General features: G+C 51.7%; 2 protein-coding genes across 6 annotated transcripts; one reads left to right on the plus strand and one right to left on the minus strand.

Annotated features, from left to right (window-relative positions):
* Positions 1 to 1,125: 1,125 nt before the first annotated feature.
* Positions 1,126 to 16,307, minus strand: SLC5A6 (solute carrier family 5 member 6). Of its 4 annotated transcripts, none has more exons than XM_070428872.1 (17): positions 16,021 to 16,307; positions 15,553 to 15,617; positions 7,707 to 8,246; positions 7,332 to 7,397; positions 6,946 to 6,997; positions 6,726 to 6,793; positions 6,015 to 6,169; positions 5,470 to 5,610; positions 5,143 to 5,272; positions 4,664 to 4,752; positions 4,154 to 4,266; positions 3,753 to 3,820; positions 3,308 to 3,394; positions 2,987 to 3,168; positions 2,673 to 2,776; positions 2,318 to 2,433; positions 1,126 to 1,994 (listed from the first exon to the last, which is right to left on the minus strand). In XM_070428872.1, exons 3-17 carry the CDS (start codon positions 8,100 to 8,102, stop codon positions 1,842 to 1,844), a joined length of 1,920 nt encoding a protein of 639 aa, XP_070284973.1. In that variant the 5' UTR covers positions 8,103 to 8,246; positions 15,553 to 15,617; positions 16,021 to 16,307; the 3' UTR covers positions 1,126 to 1,841. The 4 variants fall into 4 exon arrangements, with proteins under 4 accessions (XP_070284973.1, XP_070284974.1, XP_070284976.1 ...); XM_070428873.1 differs by lacking the exon at positions 16,021 to 16,307 and adding an exon at positions 15,876 to 15,941; XM_070428875.1 differs by lacking the exon at positions 16,021 to 16,307 and adding an exon at positions 15,859 to 15,926.
* A 74-nt stretch (positions 16,308 to 16,381) lies between these two features.
* ATRAID (all-trans retinoic acid induced differentiation factor) lies at positions 16,382 to 20,380 on the plus strand. 2 transcript variants are annotated; one of them, XM_070428394.1, is made up of 7 exons: positions 16,382 to 16,496; positions 17,173 to 17,294; positions 18,866 to 18,937; positions 19,144 to 19,215; positions 19,314 to 19,435; positions 19,716 to 19,813; positions 20,048 to 20,380. In XM_070428394.1, exons 1-7 carry the CDS (start codon positions 16,398 to 16,400, stop codon positions 20,150 to 20,152), a joined length of 690 nt encoding a protein of 229 aa, XP_070284495.1. In that variant the 5' UTR covers positions 16,382 to 16,397; the 3' UTR covers positions 20,153 to 20,380. The 2 variants fall into 2 exon arrangements, with proteins under 2 accessions (XP_070284495.1, XP_070284496.1); XM_070428395.1 differs by lacking the exon at positions 16,382 to 16,496 and adding an exon at positions 16,854 to 17,038.
* The last annotated feature ends 57 nt before the right edge of the window (positions 20,381 to 20,437 follow it).

Below are 20,437 nucleotides of genomic sequence, written 5' to 3' on the forward strand. Positions count from 1 at the left end.
TGGGTGTGAGAATGGCAACCTTTAGTTCAGAAGTTGAGGGTGGTGATCCTGAGACATCATTAGCATCTGTGCTGTCACTTTTTGTTTTGTTAATCCTCACCCGAGGATAAGTCCCCATTGGTTTTAAGGGAGTGGAAAGGAGGGAGAGATAGAAATATCAAAGTGAGAGACACATCGATTGGTTGCCTCCTGCACGTGCCTTGACTGGGGATCAAGCCTGCAAGCGAGGTACCTGCCCTCGACCAGAATGGAATCCAGGACCCTTCAGTCCAGGGGCCGATGCTCTACTAGCCAAACCGGCTGGAGCTATGTATCCTTTTTATTTCTATTTGTGCCTTTTATTTTTCCTTTGTCATTTTTTTGCCAGAGTTGAAACCTATCACTCCTGTTGAGCAATGTAAAATTCGACTGCAAATCCATGAGAGCTGGTTTACAGTATGTGGATAAATATATTGAAGAATGAACAAATAAAAGTCCAGTTTGGCCTAGAACACTGGCAGGCAGCTCTGGGGTGGGGTAGTTGGCCAGGAGCAACGTCCCCTCGGCCCCCAGGTGGAGGGCCTGCCACGAGGAAGGCACCTCAGGAGAGCCAACTTGGCTTTTCTGGGACTGTCCACAGATCTGCCTGGGACCAAGTCTCTCTTGAGGGGTCGAGAGCTTGTGCAGACTTGTTTCTGGGTAGCTGGACAGGGCCAGCAAGGGTAGAGACCAGGCGTGGGAATCAGCAGTATCCTTCGGACCGTAAAAGTCCATCTTGAATGTTCTATTTCTAAAGCCAAATAGCGGCATTCTTCCTCTAGCCCCCAAAGTGAAGGTCTCAGAGCAGCAGGGAGGGAGCTGCACACGGTCTCCCTTGCTGCTTCTCGGCCCTGGGGCTGGACAAGGGACAGACTGCGCCGGAAGGATGAGAAGCAGCAAGGAGAGGATGTCTCCCACCCTGATGAGCATGAGCACAATGCTGCCACCTGCAGACACGCCAGGGACATACATGACTTGAAATCTCACGGAGACTGAGTTTCCCGTTTCTCCTTAGAAGACCTGTGCATGGGAAATGAAAGCTCTTTTCCTCTCCCGGGAAGGGACTGGGGTGGACAAGAGCAGCTGCAGAAAGAACAGGAGCCCAGATTCTAGATGCAATGACAAATTTATTCCCTAGGAACAAAGATATGTGGGAAGGAAACTCCAAAAGGAAACAGGAGCATGAATAACAAAATGATACTAGGGAGGTGTGGCTCAGGAGTCAAGATGGACACTCCACAGTGGAGCTGGTCATGCCCTGGTTTCTTAGATTAAATCTGCGCCACTCCCAAGTGCTCATTGGATGTGGGGCTGGAGGCAGCGGGCGGAACGCTTCCCCTATTCTACACAAAGGAGATGAATGTACCTGTCTGTTCTGAGAGGCCTCCCAGGAACACCAAAACCTCCCTCTCAAGAACGGAGGTAGACAGATAAGAACAGAGGGGCCTGTGTGTCACCGATAACCTGAAAGCAGGCACAGCGGCCCTGTGGCTTCGCTGGGCGCATGGGAAGTAAAAGCACTTTGTGGTGGAGGTGGTCGACCTTGCCAGAACAGGCCCATGGCAGTTGCAACCTGCACTGCAGGCTCCACTCACTTCAAAGGAACTTTATCCTCCCCCCAGATGTTTTCCTTCTATCTTCTTTTCTGGCAACACCCTGTCCCACCCTCACACCTCCAAGGCCTGACAGCTCCTAGCACAGACCCCTAGGATTACAGTCCTTTGGTGTGGGCCCGGTCATCTGGCCATCCAGCCCCCTGCAGTACACATCAAGCAGTGCGTCCCTGTTCCACAGGGTAGACTCAGGCTGGGCCCGAGTCCAGATCACAGTGAGGTCTCCTGGACGATGAAGGTGGGGCTGCTCCCTGGGTGGAGGGGGCCTTTGATAGGCTCTGCCACGGCCTCCTTGTCTCTGATGCCCTTCAGCATCCCATTACTCATCTTCTCAGGGAGCACTGTGGTGTCCCCAAAGAGGCCCTGCAGACACAGAGCAAAGCGAGTGAAACAGGAAGTAGCAGACAAAGGGCTGGGGAAGCGACTCAAGCAGAAAAGGTGAGACCCTGCTCTGAGCCCAGCTGGAAGGGAGAGCAGCACGAGGGGAGGGGAGAGGAGAGGCCAGCACGCGGTGCACTCTCCCCACTCAGACCCCTCTGTCCACCAGGCCAGAGCTCTCCTGAGGCAAATACCAGAAAAAGGGGTGCTGGGTGGGGGAGAAAGCAAAGGGGTGGAAGGGAACCCGGAAGGTCCGGCGGTGGTCTGGAGAGAGAAGGAGGGGGCCATGTGGGCAATAAGGGCGCTACCTGGCTGTGGCTTTTGCAGCGAAGTCGCTTCTGGCAGGACACAGGCAGGAGGGCAAGGAGTTTTGGCACCACTGGGTAAATGGTCCGAGGATTCAGGGTCCGGCCCCGCATTCCCCCTGAAGGTCAAGGCGCTTGCGTTTTACCAGGTAACCAGTGTTCACAACCCAGAAAGCCCTCTGTTCTCAGGGCTCCCAGCTCCAGCCCTGCCCACCTGCTAGAGCTCAGCCAAGAAACCTGATGGTTAAAGATACCAGGAGCCCAGAAGGCAGGGTCAATTCTCCCCCCAAAGTCCGGATTCCCTGAGCGCCCTCCCTGTCCATCCCGCTCCGGGGTGATGCCTCCCACACCCTCTCACCAGTGAGGAGACTGACAAGCAGGCCCACCACAATGACTGTGGTGGAGTTGTGAGCGCTGTACCACAGGTAGGACAGGGAGTAGAGCCGCTGCAGTCCCGTGGGCCTGAGGAGACAGAGGGGAGGACAATTCGGTGACAGGGTGTTCCCTGGCCACCTGGCTCCGCTCACCTGCAGGGACCTAGGATCCTGGGATCCAACATTTCCCTGAGGTTTCTGGTGGCCCATTCCTTATCAGGGCCCCTGGGGAACCCCTCAAAAATGAGCTAGTCTCCCTAAAGCTCCCCAAGGAGAAAGACAGTGAGGCCCAACTCACCTGGAGAGGGTGGTCGAGGGCATCGGCGTGGTCATGGCGATGGTGGACAGATTGCTGGGCAGGGAAAAGTGGGACCCATTCAAGGGCAAGGGTGCCGGGCCAGAGCCCATTCTGGTCACGATGCTCCCAATGCCGATCCAGAAGGCCATGATGAGTCCAGCCAACAGGCCCACAACGGCACCCTGCCAAAGACGGCACACTCTCGTCACACTGCCAGCCCTGCCAACCTCCACACCAGTTCCCACACTCATGGTGACGGCCCTGCCGAGCCGTCTCCCAGGTCCGTCCCTGCATGGACAGGGGAGCAGATGGGTCACTCACAGGAGGGTTGGCGCAGGGGAAGAACATCCCAAGGCAGAAGAGTCCGAGCAGCGGCCCCCCCACCATGCCAAAGATGCTGATGGCTGCCTGTGGAGAGCAGGGTTGGGAAAAGAACACTTAGGCTCAGAGACGCCAGCCTCACCAACACTGCCTCAGAGCCCCAGCTCTCCCACCGGGAGCCCACCCCATGCAGGATTCCAGACGTCAGGAATGGGAAAGGCAAAGTGCTCTGGGCTCTGCTCTGAAGTGGATCCTGAGAGGTCCCAGGAATGACCCTGGGGCTTTCGGCTACTTGAATCTGTTTCCAGCTAAAGGCAGCCCAATAAAGCAGAATTTCTGATGCCTGCCCCAGTCATTCCCTTCACAATAGCTACCTCCTCAATTTCCAGTTTCAATCTGCTTCTTCTCTCCCCACAAATTGCTTTCTTCCCCCCACAGTCATTACCTGCAGCACTGGTCCCATCTGGGAGGAGATATAGGCCATTCCCAGGCAGAGCAGCCCATAACTACAGGCTGGGAAGAGAAGGGAGGAAACAAGAGGTGAGTCAGCATACCAAAAGGGGAGGGAAGTAGAGCAAAGCTCCTTCCCCACACAAATCACTGCCTGTGTCGTCGGACACAGGGCACACACTCCATGCCCTGACTCCGGTCCCTCCCGCCCTGTCCTCACACCTGTGTGACTCAGCGACCCCGGGCAGTGCCCTCAGCTGCGCACGAGGTGGGTGCTTCACTCGGCAAGCAGCAAATGCTGAGCCCCGGCTAAAGGTGGGGCTTTAAAGCAGACGGTGACAGTGCTTAGGGCGAACTCGAGAAAGACGCGACTGAGAGGAGGAAGCATCATCTCACCAAGGATTCTGGAAAGCATGGTGGCCCGGGCTTCTGAGAACTGAGGGAACCAGGGTCGAACCAGGTCTTCCATCGTAACAGTTGCCAGTGAGTTAAAAGCAGAGGATATGGTGCTAAAAGGAGGAAGAGAAAGACAAGGTGCTCTGAGAGAAGCAAACCAACAAGGGAGGCTATTGAGGGACAGCGCCCTGGAGGTAGAGGACGGTGCAGCCAAGAAACCTTCCTCCCAGGTGGCAGCCCAGGAAGAGGTGGGGGGGGGGGGGGGTAAAGACACGTGACCTTTTCTGCGTGGGGTACAGGTTTTATTCTGTAGATCAACTGCTATTATAAATAAACGAAGACTCCTTTGTCAAAGGGAGCATCTCCAGAGAGGACGTGCTCCATCCTACACGGAGGGGCTGCCCCTCGTCACCCAGATGGATGGCATAACGAGGGATCGTCCCCTCTGCCCCTCACTCTGTACTAAGCAGGGTCAGCTGCGCTGAGCCCGAGGGGAAGGGTCAGAGATACCTGAGGGAGCCACTGAAGAGGCAGGCGACGAAGAGCCCAGGCAGGCCGGGCAGGCCCCTCAGGAGATCCATCACAAAGTACAGCACGAACTGCGGGCAGAACACAAGTGCACAGCTCCCTGAGGGGAGCCCTTCCCCAGAGCAAGACGCACAGGAAACCCCCTGTACGTGCCCCAGCCAGTATGGATCATCAGGAAGAGGGCCAGGCACTGAGGGTGACCCCACAGTAAAAAAAGAGAAAATGGGTGGTGGCAGCTCCCAGCAAGGCATATGTGTCCCTGGTGAGCCATCCAGCAGGGTCAGCAATGTGATCAGTGATGCTCGGGTCCTCACCAAATGGACAGAATCCCAAAGTGGAAAAGAACGCAAATCCACTTGCTGCCCAGGGTGGGAGTCCTTTCTGCAGCCGCCCAGACACTCCTCTTCAGGGGCCCAGTTGACCCTTCCTGGCACAGAAGGCGGCCAGGAAGGCCTCCTCACCTGGTCGGGCGCTGCCTCCGACTGCTGGGTGCTCATGGGATACTCCTTGTAGTAGGTGAACATGACCAGGCCAATGAGGCAGCTCATGCAGAGGACCACCTGCTGGCAAGGGAAGACCGCATAGCAGGAGCTGCAAGAAGCCAGGGGAGAGAGGGGCTTAACAGATACCCTCAAGCATGTCCCTGAGCCCCAAAAAGCAGACTCACGTCCTGACCCCAATGGGGGGCTGTGAGCTCTGACATCCTGTCCCCACCCAGCCTGCCTCCATGGACCTAGGGCTCTCTCTCCCTCCAGCCCTTGCTCCTGCCCTCCTGTCCTCGCACTCACAGTATAGCAGCCTTCTCCGTGCGGGAGCTGAGGTAGCGCTGCACCTGCGCCTGGTTCACCCCATACAAGGAGAGCATCATGAAGACACCCCCGAAGGCCAAGGTCCAGAAAGTGTGCCGCACAAAAGGGTCCGGATCTAGCCTGCAATAAACGCCACCTGGTCACTGTGCCATAGTCCCAGAGAGACCCAGCCCTCCTCACTCTCCTTCAGCGGGGCTCAGAGGGGAGCAGAGACACCACTATGAGGGCTAAGGAGCTGCTGAAGGCAAGCACTGGATGGACTCAAGAGATGGTAGCAAGTTGGAGGGAGGGCTCAGTTCTCCAACCTAGGCCTAAATACAACCTGACCCTCCTTAACCACCCTCCTTAACCACCAGCCACACCCGTGATCAGCCCCCACCTCTGTAGTGCCGGCTTCCCACCTCTCTCGGTGCCGCACCTAAGGCTTCCACAGCTTGCCCTCTGCTCACAACCCTGAGCTCAGACTCTAGGATAGGTCCAGCTCCTAGGCACAAGAGACCCCTAGGCATGAGGGGTGTACTTACTCGATCCCAGAGATACGGCCATGCTGGGAAGCCACATCCCACACACGCTCCAAGCCGCCCACCTTGGCCGACCCCACAATGATAACCGCCAGCTGCCCTAGGAACATGACCAGTGTCTGGAATACATCTGTCCAGATGACTGCCTTCAGCCCACCCTGTAAGAAAAAGTGCATGCCTGACACCATGTCTTCAAAACCATCCACCACTGAGGACACCCTACCACCAGCAAGGGCACTAGACTGCTGCCAGGGGCATAATTACTGAGACCCCATCCCCTACCTTCATATGCCATCCCCTCTACTACATCCCACCCACCATAATCCCATCCCATCTCCTATATCTCATTTCATTCCACCTTCTCAACTATATTCTTTTTTGGGTGTGTTAATCCTCACTCGAGGATATTTTTCCACTGATTTTTATGGAGAGTGGAAGAGAGAGGGAAAGACAAAGAAACATCGATGTGAGAGAAACACATCAATTAGTTGCCTCCTGAATGAGCTATGACTAGGGCCTGGGCTGGGAGGAGCCTGCAATCAAGGTACGTGCCCTTGACCGGAATTGAATCCGGGACTCTTCGGTCCGCAGGCTCAACTAAGTTCTTATCTCATCTCCTACCTTCTTATCTCATCCATCCCTTCTTTTCCTTTTCTTCCCATCCTCACTCCTTACTTTATCTCTCCCCCCTCCCCTAAGACTTATTGCACTTACCAGAGCAGTGTAGACAGTACAGACAATGCCTAGGGTCAGCACTGAGAGCCAAATATCAAAGCCAGTCACTGTAAAGAGATAAAAGTCACATTTCTGTCTCTGGAAGAGGATTGCCAGGAGGGGATGCCACAGAAGCCCTGGTAAGACAGGAAGCACCTGGTCACCTGCCCCTCCCACAGGAGATTTCCCAGCCTGGGAGCCAGGGGCTAGGACTCCTCACCTGCATTGAGCGCCAGTGATGGTGCATAGAGCACAACCCCCATGTAGATCACCTGTTGGGTAGGAAAAGGAGAACGTGAGGGGAAGAGATGAGGGTGGGCAGAGGAGGACAGATGGACCTCAGCTCCAATATCCCAACGGCCTCCTCTCCCCTAGGCTCACTACCCTCTCCCTTCTGCCAAAGTTTGGCTTGCTGCCACCCTGCTGTCCGTGCTGGAACTTGAAGGGATGGAAAGCAGGGTGCCTCTGGGGCTTCAGTAACCCTGACCCCGAGCAGGAATTATAAACGTGCCAGTTTGAGAGCAGGGAGGCTCCAGCTGCCTCAGCAGCCTGAGTTCAGGTCCCCCTCCCATGCTTTGGGCTCAATTCTAGCCTCAATCTACTTACCATCTGAAAGATGAAGGTAATGGTCCCACAAACCCGCACAGTCTTATTGAATCGGAGCTCCAGGTACTAGGTAGTATAAAAAAAAAAAAAGAAAAAGGTATTCGTCCCTACTCCACCCCCCACAATTTCCCTCAAAAGGTCCAGAAACACAAGGGAATATCCAATTCATATCCACTCTTGGCCCCGCTCGTACAGCACCCTCCTCCCCCAATCTGACCTCACTTGGAAAGAACCTATGAACACACGATATGGTGCTGTCACTCTCACTAGGCAGAGGTAATCTGGGGCTCCAGATCCCTCATCTGTGCCCTGTTCCTCCTCTCCTTCCCCAAGAACCTGAGGTTTCAATGTGCCCCTCCCTTCCTCTCTGCTTACCTCATAGGCACTGGTGAGATGCAGACGGTAGAAGACAGGGATGAAGATGTGTGCAGGGATCAGCAGCCCCAGGAAATAGGAGCAGCCCAGGAACCAATACTGGGTCCCAAATCGGTAGATCTCGGACGGCACACCCAGGATGGCCACAGCTGACTGGAAGGTGGCCAGCAGGGACAGTGCCACGGGAAGGCAGCCCATTTTGCGGTCCGCCATCTGCAGCTGACCAATGGTATGCCGGCCCCAGCCACGACAGGCATGGTAGAGCCCAATGGCAAGGGAGAGAACTAGCAGCAGGGCGAAGACCACATAGTCCACAGGGGAGAAGGCAGTGGATTTTACCGTGCTTGTGTTTGAGGCAGGGGAGAGAGGAGCGAAGGTGGTCACCCCCACTCTCATGTTCTATCTATGACCTGCAGCCACTTGCTTCTCCTGGGGTCTGGGCTGCCACTTGGCTGGGCAGTGGCAAGCAAGTGGCTACCACCTGGCTCTCAAGCACGTTTCAGTCTTCCTTCTCCACCAAGAGACACTGTCCAGGGTGGCCTGCAAAGGAATCAGCTGCTAGTCAGGCCTATTGTGCCTTCGCGGCCCCCCACTCCCAGGCCTGTGAGTCCCACACCCACCAATCCTGGACCAGCCACTTCGGTGGCAGACCTTGAAGGTCTGGAGGTCTTCGTATGACAAAAGGAGGGAGGAAGCAGCAGAGTGAGGCAGCCAATGTTATAGACTAGCAAGAAGCTAGGACACTTCCAGGACAAGTGGAGCAGGGAAACTGAGACAGAAGGTCCCAGGGCGCTCTCCCTCCAGGGAGCATGCCTGTGAGATTCCCTTCCCCTCTCTTCCCCCACAGGCATGTATCCTCTAAATTCTAAGGGACCCCATGAGACTTGCAACCAGGGGAGCAACGTGCAGCAGCAACTTGTCCTGGGTTACCCCCCTCCCCCGCCCCCACCTGTCTCCAAGGCCCTCTTTCCCCTCTTTTCTCAGACTTCCCAGTGAGCCAAAGCAGTCCAGCCAGGCTCTCCTATTGCTTCTTCTATGCCCTTCCTTGTTTCACTGCCCTAAGTATGTTTTTACTGCAGTCAATAAATTCTTGCTTGCTTTTCTACACTTTGTCTCTTGATTGAAATTTTTCCTTCAAGAGTCGAGGTCTCCTCCTCTCCCCAGTAACACCAGGAGATAACTACTTGGCCAGCACCTTTTTGAGCACACACAGCTGTGAAATATAAGAACCTTCTTAGGTCTCCACCCCATAACTAAAGAAAAATCAACTCTAGCCCATGTGTCTGCCCCCCACTTGTAGGCGCAGACCCAGTCACTACAATATACTAAGCCAGCAGAGCCCAACCTGGCGCCACAGCCCAGTGGGGAAGAAGAAATGGAGACTATTAACAGCATGGTTTCCTCCATTCCCCCTGACCTCAACTCCCACTTCCCATGATTCCCAGTTTCATCATGCTAACAGCACCTCTTCTCAGCACTGATTCCCAATGAGATCATCTCCATGGTAGCCCCAAACTCCATTCCAGGCATCGCTAGGTCAACCACTCCATTCTCCCCAACACTACTAACCCTGCCACTTATCTCTCAGCTACTCTACCTGCAACACCACAATCAATAGCAGATCATGGAAGAGAAGTGGGATTCAAAAGTGAGAGGGGTTTCCTGCACAAAATGCAGGTGAAGCCACAGAAAGCATTCCTACTGCACAGCAGGAGTGGCCACAGCCCCGGCTGAGACGGGCTCTGGAACAGAACCTGACAGCGATGAATCAGTGGCAGAGCCCGAGGAACAGATTCCACACAGGCCACCACAAGCCCAGCTGGCAGCAGCAGCTGAAATCAATGAAAAGGCACGGAAGGCTATGTCCAAACTGGGTCTTCAACAGGTTACAGGGGTTCCTGGGGTCACTATCTGGAAATCTAAGACTATCCTCTTTGTCGTTATAAAACCAGATGTCTACAAGAGCCCAGCTTCAGATATCTACATAGTTTCTGGGGAAGCCAAGATCAGGATTTATCTCAACAAGCACAGCTAGCAGCTGCTGAGAAATTCAAGTTTAAGGTGAAGCTGTCTCAAACATTAAATAAAACACAGACTCCAGAAAAAGGTACTTAAGAGAGAGAAACCAAGATGGCGGCATAGGTAAACACCTGAAATTGCTGCCTCGTACAACCACTTCAAAAATACAACTAAAAGACAAAACAGACATCATCCAGGACCACAGGAAGGCTGGCTGAGTGGAAATTCTACAACTAGAAGGAAAGAGAAAAGCACACTGAGACTCAGAGGAGGTGCAGAAGTAAAGTGCAGAGGTACGGAGGCGCACACAGAAAGGGCTGGCGGCTGAGGACACGATTGTCTTTTTCAATCGGGAGGGAGTCACAAGCTCCCGACGCTCTGAACTCCAGTTCTGCGAGTCTCTGGGGAACCAGACTCATACAGGGAGAAACTGGACTGTCTGGTATTGGGTGGAACTCGAGGGCGGCTTTCTCTCAGAGATGCTGGCAGCGATTACCGGGACACTGAGACGTGGAGCCTCTTAGGATAGGACTGAGGAGCAGCCATAGCTGTTTGCTCCACCCTGTTGATCCCCTGAGACCCCGCCCCACCCAAGCTGTGAGCAGAGGCTTTTGCATATGAAAGGCCTGGCCCTTTGAGATCTAAAACTACCTAACAAACTGCAGCTGGGTCAGAGAGACCCAGAACATCCAAAGGAAGGCTCAAGGCCCCACAGCAACTTGCATTGCTTCACAGCTGGACCTCATCTGGGCACCTCCAAACCCCAAACAAGGAAGAGGAATCTGCAGATCTCTCCGTAGCTCCTGTTGGGTCGCCTCAGGCAGAGGCTAAATTAGCACCTCCTTAGAGATCCAAGAGCCAGTGTACCCAGTGGTCAGAGTGGGACCATCCAGATGACAACTCCTCAGATCCATAAGGGACACACTCAGGGGGCAGACTCAGGGAGCACCAAAGCCCCACTGAAGCAAGTCTTGCCCCAGAAGGGTGTCTTCAGCACAGAAGTTCTCCCACTGCAGATACAGCTGATTCTCACAGACAATTGGCCTGGAGGTCAATTCCTCCCAGTGAAACCAACAACAATCAAGGCTTAACTACAACAAGACTGTGCACACAGCCCACAAAGGGGTGCACCAAGAGTGTCCACCTCAGGTAATTGGGGAGGCTGAGCCACTGGGCCCTATAGGACACCTAGCACAGAAAGCCACTCTATCAACACTGGGAAGCAGCCAAAATGAGGAGACAAAGAAACAGATCACAAACGACAGAAATGGAGGAAAGCAAACTACTGGATATGGAGTTCAAAACCACAGTTATAAGGTTTTTCAAGATTTTTCTAGAAACCGCCGATAAATTTAGTGAGACCCTCGAGGATATGAAAAAGGACCAACTAGAAATTAAGCATACACTGACTGAAATAAAGAATAATATATAGAGATCCAACAGCAGACAAGAGGATCCCAAGAATCAAGTCAAAGATTTGAAATACGAAGAAGCAAAAAATACCCAACCGGAAAAGCAAAAAGCAAAAAGCAAAAAGAATCCAAAAATATCAAGATAGTGTAAGGAGCCTCTGGGACAACTTCAAGCACACCAACATCCGAATTATAGGGGTGCCAGAAGAAGAGAGAGAGCAAGATATTGAAAACCTATTTGAAGAAATAATGACAGAAAACTTCCCCTACCTGGTGAAAGAAAGACTTTCAAGTCCAGGAAGCGCAGAGAACCCCAATCAAAAGGAATCCAAAGAGGACCACACCAAGACACATCATAATTAAAATGCCAAGGGCTAAAGACAAAGAGAGACTCTTAAAAGCAGCAAGAGAAAAACAGTTAGTTACCTACAAGGGAGTATCCATACGACTGTCAGCTGATTTCTCAACAGAAACTATGCAGCCAGGAGGGAGTGGCAAGAAATATTCAAAGTGATGAATACCAAGAACCTACAACCAAGATTACTTTATCCAGCAAAGCTATCATTCAGAATTGAAGGTCAGATAAAGAGCTTCACAGATAAGGAAAAGCTAAAGGAGTTCACCACCGCCAAACCAGTATTATATGAAATGCTGAAAGGTATCCTTTAAGAAGAGGAAGAAGAAGAAAAAGGTAAAGATACAAATTATGAACAACAAACATGCATCTATCAACAAGTGAATCTAAGAATCAAGTGAATAAATAATCTGATGTACAGAATGAACTGGTGATTATAATAGAATCAGGGACATAGAAAGGGAATGGACTGACTATTCTTGGGGGGGAAAGGGGAGTGGGAGATGCAGGAAGAGACTGGACAAAAATCGTGCACCTACGGATGAGGACAGTGGGTGGGGAGTGAGGGCGGAGGGTGGGGCGAGAACTGGGAGGAGGGGAGTTATGGGGGAAAAAAAAGAAGAAAAAATGTAATAATCTGAACAATAAAGATTTAATTTAAAAAAAATTATGAACAACAAATACATATCTATCAACAAGTGAATCTAAAAATCAAGTGAATAAAAAATCTGATGAACAGAGTAAACTGGTGAATATAATAGAATCAGGGGCATAGAAAGGGAGTGGACTGAAAATTCTTGGGGGGAAGGGGGTGTGGGAAGAGACTGGATAAAAATCGTACACCTATGGATGAGGACAGTGGGGAGGGGTAAGGGCAGAGGGTGGGGTGGGAACTGGGTGGAGGGGAGCTATGATGGGAAAAAGGAGGAACAACTGTAATAATCTGAACAATAAAGATTTATTTTAAAAAATAAAAGGTAAAAACAAACAAACACAGACTCCAACTGTACAGAAGTGAAGAGGAAGAGGCTGATGAAACAGATGTGGCAGTTAAGGACATAAAATTAAAACAAGACTGCCTGACCCAGGGTGGCTGTGGTTGAAAGTCGACCTATGAACCAGAAGCTCACGTTTTGATTCTTGGTCAAGGTACATGCCCAGGCTGTAGGCTCCATCCCCAGTGCGGGGCATGCAGAAGGCAGCCAATCAATGATTCTCTCTCACCATTGATGTTTCTCGCTCTTTCTTCTTCTCCCTTCCTCTCTGAAATCAATCTATAATAGTAAAAGGGTAACATGCTAATTAGACCGGACATCATTCCGGGCGAAGGCCGGGCTGGAGGGAAGCCCGGGTCCTGGGTGCCTGCTGGTGGCCTGAGCGAAGCCAGAGTCCCGGGTGCCAGAGGGAAGCCGGTGCCGGCAGCTGGGGGAAGGAAGGCCTACTCTTGCATGAATTTCGTGCATTGGGCCTCTAGTAAAAATATATTTAAAAATAAATAAACACTCTTTAAAAAATAAAAATGAGGACTTTTTTGAGTTTCAAAAAAGTAACTGCAGCTTGGTTTGAAATTTGTCCTGTTTCTATCATTAATAAAGTTATAGCTTCTTGAAAAAACAGTGAGAGGGCAACGTGCTGGGACCAGCAGTTCAGAGTCAGGATCATAGAATACTTTTGGGAGAAGCAAACCAGCCAAGGAGCTGGGGCCAGGGGAACAGCCAGGGCGAGTGGTCTTATCCTGCTGGGGCAGACAACTTACCTAGAGAAGCAATCCCGGTCTGAGGCAGAGCTGCCTGGAGAAGCTGTGTCTGGAGCTAGGCAGACTGAAGGTCTGGCTCTATATAAGCGGCTATTGCTGAGATCAGAAATTGGAAGGCGAAGGGAAACTCAGCAGCTGTTTGTTCTGGCCCCTTCAGGGAACCAATCACTGTGATCCAAATGGCCCTATTTCCCTAGGACCCCCAACACCAGCTCCAGAACGGGAAGCAGGGAGCCCACAGGCAACAACATTCCTAGATGGATTAGGCTTTCACTCTAAGTCACACTTGGCACCGTGTCTTAAAGGGAACTGGAAAGGAGGGGCTGAAAGGTGGGAAAGTTACCTTTCTGACTCCAGCACAAGAGATGCTAATCCTCAAAGAATATACCATTGTCCTGAGAACAAGGACAGGATCATAGTATTTAAAAACTTAAAGGGATCTTAAGAGATCACTAAGATAACACCCTGCTTTACAAAGACACCAGGCGGAGATAACTCAGTGATCTTTTCAAACTGCAGAGCTGATTGTGGCCACAGGCTAAATTAGAACCCTGGACTAGTGTTTTCCCCACCCATCCACTCTCCATTAATACCATATGGTCTTTAGAGACCTTCCGACCTTTTCAACCTTTTTCATCTCACCGCACACACAACCTAATTACTAAAATCTCACCAGTGGCCCAATCCTTACTAACTAGGACAGAAACAGAATGTTCATTGTAGTCAGTCATTTGTGGAACAAAGTTTAGATTTCAACTAGTCTAGACACAGATCGTGCCTGATCAGCATGGCTCAGTGGTTGAGCACTGACTTATGAACCCGGAGGTCACAGTTCGATTACCGGTCAGGGCACATGCCCAGGCTGCGGGCTCGATCCCCAGTGGGGCACATGCAGGAGGCAGCCAATCAATGATTCTCTCTCATCATTAATGTTTCTATCTCTCTCTCCCTTCCTCTCTGAAATCAACAAAAATATATTTTGAAAAAACAGACAGATCATTATAAGCGATGTCTTCTGTTCTCGCCCAGTAGGAGAGAGCCTGGCTGTCTCCTGGCTCTCCCATGCTGTGTTCTTGGGCAGATGTTGCCTGCTGGAATGATATGGCCTCACATAAATGAAACCTGAACTCTGAAACTCCTGGGGCCAATGAAGAGAGGAAATCAAAGCTAGCAACTCTTGGATCACAAGTTACAAATGTCAGTATTCTGAACAATGTTCCCAGTAGGCCAGGTGGTTTAACCTAAAGATGCCCCGGGTCTTTGAAGATTGCAACATCATGAGTTTTCTCACTCCCAGCAAATCTTTTACTGCTGTGATAGAGGTGACTGGAACTGCTGGAAAGTAAGAGGTGGTGCTGTGTGCGAACAGCACATGTAGTGGTAAAGCGTTCGTGATAAGGATAGGCAGGTAGTTGGAGAAAGGAAGACTCTAGTATAAACTAGAACACAGGCATGCAGACCTGGAGACAGCGGGAGTAAACTCACAGGGCTTCCTGGTTAAGTGTGGGGAACCCTCCTAGACGGCTATCTAGACAAGACAGAAAAAAACTTGACCCAGTAAAAAAAGTCTTCATCAGACAGGATTCTAAGAACAGGACAGTGGCTAACAATTCTACACGGATCCAAACCCCATGGCCTTGTATCTCTGAAAAACTGTGAGCCAAAAATAAGAACTGAGTTGCGTCATTACCATTGCAATACACAGGGCACAGATAGCTGGCGGTGGGACCCGTTTTAAAACACCTATGACGCCCTAGCCGGCTTGGCTCAGTGGATAAAGTGTCAGCCTGCGGACTGAAGGGTCCCAGGTTCGATTCCGGCCAAGGGCACATGCCTGGTTGTGGGGGTCGATCCCCAGTGGGGGGGTGTGCAGGAGGCAGCCGATCAATGATTCTCACCATTGATGTTTCTATCTCTCTCTCCTTCTCCCTTTCTCTCTGAAATCAATATATTAAAAAAACAACAACAACAACGCCTAAGACAAGGAAGATAGTCTTTCCGACCACCCTACCCCCTACCTACCCTCACTCAGTCACAAGCTACATCGGATTGCTGGGACTCCTGCAAAGGATACGGGGCGACGGCGGGACCAAGCGTCCCCAAAAGATTCCTTCAAAATCTTGTGCCTAGAATTCCCGATGGTCTGAAAGGCTTTAAGGGGCCCTCACTAACATGTTAATGTTTCATTTACTAACTTCACGCTCACTTTAATTTCTAAGGCCTTCATTCTCAGCCTCAGCATCGCCGCCCCGCACCTTTGGCCAGAGCCCCGGGCACCCGAGGACAGCGCTCGCCTTTCCTTACCTCGTGGCTCAGGCGGCGCTGGGAGGTCCCGTCGCTCTACCCGAGATCAGCATCGCCCCCTTTTCCTGGGGAGGGAAGGGGGATGAGGCTGCAGGGGAGCATCGCTCCCGCCCCGACCTCCGCGCCAGGGCTCCCGTCCCCGCGTGCTCCCGGGACGGAGGTGAAGGGGACAGGGCGCCCGGCGCGTCCGCGCTCGTCTCCTCCCGCCAGGGTTCGCCCTTCGCCCTCCATTCCTTCGCGCTCCTGTCCTCCTGATTTCCCGCTCTCCACCTTCCCTCCACGGGCGAGGTGGCAAGGGCTACCAACCGCTTGGTCGCCCGCACCTGCGATTTTTCTGGGACCCACGCCGGCACGGCCACGGGCCACGGGCCACGGGCCACGGGCCACCCCGCCCCCTCGCCTCTAGTCCCGCCCTCCTCGCTCCGACGCGGTGCTCCACACCCTTCCGGCTGCCCCCGACCTGCCCACCTGCCAGGTCTCCACGCCTGGGCCTGGCCGCCCGCCAAGGACCGGCACGCGGCACGCGCGCCGGGTGTGAGCCGGGACCCGCCCCAGCCCGCCCCGCCATGTCGCCTGGGGGCCGGCGGTGTAGCCCAGAGACCCGGCGGAGACGCGACCTCGGCGTCCCGGCGCGAGGCACTCGGGGCCGAGAGGGGGAGCAGGAGGGGGGCAGGCCAGTTCCCCTCCGGGGACCGGGGCGCACGCAGAAGGAAGTTGACCTCGGCGGGCAGCAGCCCCTAGTCCAGCCGGGCCAACCGGCCGGCACCCCCTAGTCCCCGCCCCCCGGGGGCGGGGCCGCGGCGCAAGTCTCGCGAGAGCTGAGAAGGACACCGAGGGCCGGAAAAATGTCCCCTCGCGGTCCTGGCAGCGCTCCGATCCCGCTGCCCTTGGCCGCGGCCCTGCTCCTCGCTCTGCGCGTGGGAAGGGCTCTGGCGCTCCCCGAGGTACAGCAGCGGGTCAGAGGCCGCCCGCAGCCGAGGCGCGGGGCCGGCGGGTGTCGCGCTCGCCGCCCTCGGCCCTCCCCAGCCGGCGCGCAGCCCCGGTTTTGCCCTTGAGGCCTTCCCAGCCCTAGATGACTAGTATGACCTCCCGCTCACGGTGACTCACTCTGCGCAGGTTTCCCAGCGCCCTAGTCCTGCCGACAGCCCCAGACCTTTCACCTTTGACCTCCTCGCGCCTGGATCTCTGAATAACTAATGAGCCCTTTGGCTCTTGTGCAGACTCTCCACGCACGGCTGCCGCGTGTGCAGTGCGGGGGCAGGACTGTCCTGTCTGTAAGGCTTGATGAGTGTGTACCTGCAGTCCTGTCACACCCCGCCAAAGCCCGCTGTCAGGTTGAGAACTCACTGGAGGGGACATAATAAATACGTTCCCATAGTGATCTTCAAGGACGAGAGCTTTCCCTGGGTGTGGTCTGGGGCTGGAAGGCCCTGGTGCGCTGATTTGGCGCCTGGGAAGATAGGTGTCTGTCAACCCTGATGCAAAGGTAGAACGCTTCCCTCTGTTGGAGGGATTCTGGAGAGGTGTACTGGCATGTAACTTTTGTTTGTTCTTTCTTGGTGGTGGTGGTGGTTGTTGTTGTTGTTTTTCTGGGTCCTAATAGTTTTCTCTCTTCCGCAGATATGCATCCAGTGCCCAGGGAGTGTGGGAAATCGGTCAGAAGTGGCCCATTATTGTAAGCAGACGCCAGAGCTAATGTTGCACGCCCGCTGCTGCCTGAATCAGAATGGCACCATCCTGGGGTGAGGCAGAAGGCTTCGCTGGATAGTGGGAAAGAGTTCCAAACCCAGATTCGTCAAGGCTTGCCTGACTGGCTTTTGGGATAAATATCTGTGCTTATTTTGGAGGCATCTCAACCATAATTCTCAGACTTCTAAACCTGTTACAGCATTTTTGGCTGGAAAAACAACCCTGTGGTTCATCCTGGTTGGAACTGCATACCAGTTTGTTTGTTTTTTAATGTTTTTATTTCTTTTAGAGAGAGAGGAAGGGAGAGGGGTAGGAACATCAATGAGAGAGAACCGGCTATCGCCTACCTCTTGCATGCTCCCTACTGGGGATCGGATTCCAACAGTGACCTGGTTCATGGGTCATGCTCAACCACTGAGCCATACCAACTGGGCTCCATTCTTTAATTCCAGCATCTTTTGTGAATTCTCCTTACTACTAAATACCACAGTAATATATTTTTTTTACTCCCACTAATCCTTAATGTCTGTACTAATCAATTTTATTTCTATACTGCCCTGTGATTTATTTCATACTAGAGGCCCGGTGCACTATTTGTGCACCGGTAGGGTTCCTCGGGGGTTCCTTGGCCTGGACTGCGCCCTCTTGCAATCTGGGACCCCTCAGGGGATGTCAGACTGGCGGTTTCCACCCGACCCCCACAGGCCAGGCCAAGGGACCCCACCAGTGCGCCATCTGTTGGGGGAGGGCTCTAGGGGGAGGGCTCTAGGGCGTGTCCTGCTGGTCTAGCCTAGTCAGGATCAGCTGGACTGTAGCAAGCTAATCTACCGGTCAGAGCATCTGCCCCCTGATGGTCGGTGCGCATCATAGCGACTGATCAGATAGTCCAACAACACTCAGCATATTAGGCTTTTAATGTTTATATTGATCCTATTTTTGGTCTTGTTCTTGTACTACATTGTAAGCCATTTGAAAGCTAAAAAAAAAGAAAGAAAGAAAGAAAGCAAGCTAAGATACTGAGGGTTTTATTTTTACATTCCAAATTTGTGCAGTTAGGTGCTCCATAAATATTTGTAGAATAGAGGAACAGACAGCAATAGATACTTAAGAAAATAAAGTAGCATGCTCCTTAATATCCAGCATTTTACATCCAATCTGTGGTAGAAAATGCACTTGGAAAAAACTTTCAATTATGTGATTTGGATTTTTTTTCCATTTGAAGGTCCTTTGTGGATCTGAGGTCATATCATAATATGAGATTCACTCATCTAGACAAGAAACCAATTTCTTCCAATATATGCATAGATACAAAGAATTTTCTGCCATGATGGAAATATTCTATATCTATATCATTCAATACAGTAGCTGTTACCCACATGTTAATGGTTAACTGAAATATGGCTAGTGCAAATGAGGGACTGAATTTTTTAAATTTAAATTAATTTCAGTAGCTACACGTAGCTAGTTAGTGGTAACTAAATTGGACAGTGCAGCATTAAAACATCTACTACAGCACCTAGTTTGTGGCCCTGAACACATCTGTGTTCAACTAATATTTAGCAGAAAAAGGGATGTGTTAGCCTCTAATGGATAAAGAGAGGCACTGATTACCTTATTTCCTCAGGTTGGATCTCCAGAACTGTTCTCTGAAGCACCTTGGCCCAAACTTTCCTCAAGCACATACTGCTATCATCATGTAAGTGCTTAGTTATCCTCCTTACCAAAAAGTGACTATGACAGAGCGTTGATGGGAAAGTCGTTGAGGATGTACTCCTCAAAAAATGTTTGGATACTGATACCTAAACTTGGACAGCTCAGAATGAAAACCGGAATACCAGTCCAGGAACATGGGTTAATAGAGTGTTTTTCTAAAGCACGGTGCTAGTAGTGTGTGCTTTTCAGAGACCTGCACGCAAACCCCCTCAAGGATGACTTGGCCAACACCTTCCACGGCTTTATCCAGCTCCAGACTCTGTGAGTAAGGGTATGGGGTCGGGGAGAGAATCAAAGAGGGGCAGTGCTGTGAGCTCAGCAGCGTAGGTTGCATATTAAGACTGCTTATGCTTGTTCAGGATACTACCAGAAGATGTCAACTGTCCTGGAGGTATTAATGCCTGGAATACTGTCACATTTTACCCAAACAGTCAAACCTGTGAAGGACAAAGGAACCTTTGCAATAGCACTGGGGACACAGGTATGCTGTTTCCTCTCCACCCTTTTGGGGAACTGCCTTTCCTCCTTTGGATTCTCCCCATGAGATCAGATAGTAAAATTGCTCATGCGCCTTTTTGTTTAGGTTTCTGAAGCTGTAACCCCTTGGAAAGAAAGGATCTTAAAATATATTTATATTATTATGTTCTGATTATCTATACTCTTCTCCTTTGACATGGAAATAATTGAAAGAATCTAATTTGAAGCAGATATTTGAGAACTATGAGATCTAGTGATGTTCTCTGTTTCTCTCTGACTCCTAGAAATATGTCCTGAGAATGGATCTTGTGTGCCTGATGGTCCAGGTCTTTTGCAATGTGTTTGTGCTGATGGCTTCCATGGCTACAAGTGTATGCGCCAGGTGAGGAATTAATTCTTCTAATTAGGGATGAGAGAAATGCATAGAGCAAAAACCTCTCAGAAAGAAGAGCCATAAGACCAGGAGTTGATGCAAATCACCTTGTGAAGGAAACTGAAAGAATTGCCCCGGATGAAGGGATAGTTATAATAGGAAAAAACTGGGTGTTAGGATGTAGCCCTTGGAGTAACACTATATGAGGTGTATGAGGTTTTTTTAAAAATCTTTTATTCACAGGGCTCGTTCTCGCTGCTTACGTTCTTTGGGATTTTGGGATCCACCACATTATTCATCTCCATCCTTCTTTGGGGAACCCAACGCCGAAAAGCCAAGGCTTCGTGAACTACCTAGATCTTCCTACTGACCTAAAGGTCATCCCGCTCCATCTTAGCCCAGCCAGGGAGATTTGCTTCCGAGACGGGCTGGCCAGAGCCTCTTCCAGGACAAGGCCAAGGTTGGAAGGAAGATGGAACATTGCACAGTGCTGGGATGTCACACTCCAGTCGAGGAGCGGACTAGTCCCAGGTCCCATTTGTGCTGCTAACGATAATAAATTTTTTTTTAAAGGAAGGTGCCCCGTCTTTGTGTGTTTCTTGGTTGGGGTGGAAGTGGGTTTTCTTCTCCACG

This window comes from Myotis yumanensis, unplaced genomic scaffold (assembly GCF_028538775.1).
Source record: "Myotis yumanensis isolate MYYU_CA2020_CCGP unplaced genomic scaffold, mMyoYum1.0.hap1 SCAF_11, whole genome shotgun sequence".
Classification (NCBI taxonomy): domain Eukaryota; kingdom Metazoa; phylum Chordata; class Mammalia; order Chiroptera; family Vespertilionidae; genus Myotis; species Myotis yumanensis.

What these genes read in the sequence shown, in the direction of transcription:
- ATRAID (XM_070428394.1), top strand. Translation starts at nt 16,398, where the DNA reads ATGTCCCCTCGCGGTCCTGGCAGCGCTCCGATCCCGCTGCCCTTGGCC. An exon ending in CAGAATGGCACCATCCTGGG is followed by an intron (nt 17,295 to 18,865) that starts GTGAGGCAGAAG and finishes TTATTTCCTCAG; the next exon opens with GTTGGATCTCCAGAACTGTT. An exon ending in GCTACAAGTGTATGCGCCAG is followed by an intron (nt 19,814 to 20,047) that starts GTGAGGAATTAA and finishes TTTTATTCACAG; the next exon opens with GGCTCGTTCTCGCTGCTTAC.
- SLC5A6 (XM_070428872.1), bottom strand. Translation starts at nt 8,102, where the DNA reads ATGAGAGTGGGGGTGACCACCTTCGCTCCTCTCTCCCCTGCCTCAAAC. An exon ending in ATCTCACCAGTGCCTATGAG is followed by an intron (nt 7,398 to 7,706) that starts GTAAGCAGAGAG and finishes TATACTACCTAG; the next exon opens with TACCTGGAGCTCCGATTCAA. An exon ending in CTCTTCAGTGGCTCCCTCAG is followed by an intron (nt 4,267 to 4,663) that starts GTATCTCTGACC and finishes TCCTCCTTTTAG; the next exon opens with CACCATATCCTCTGCTTTTA.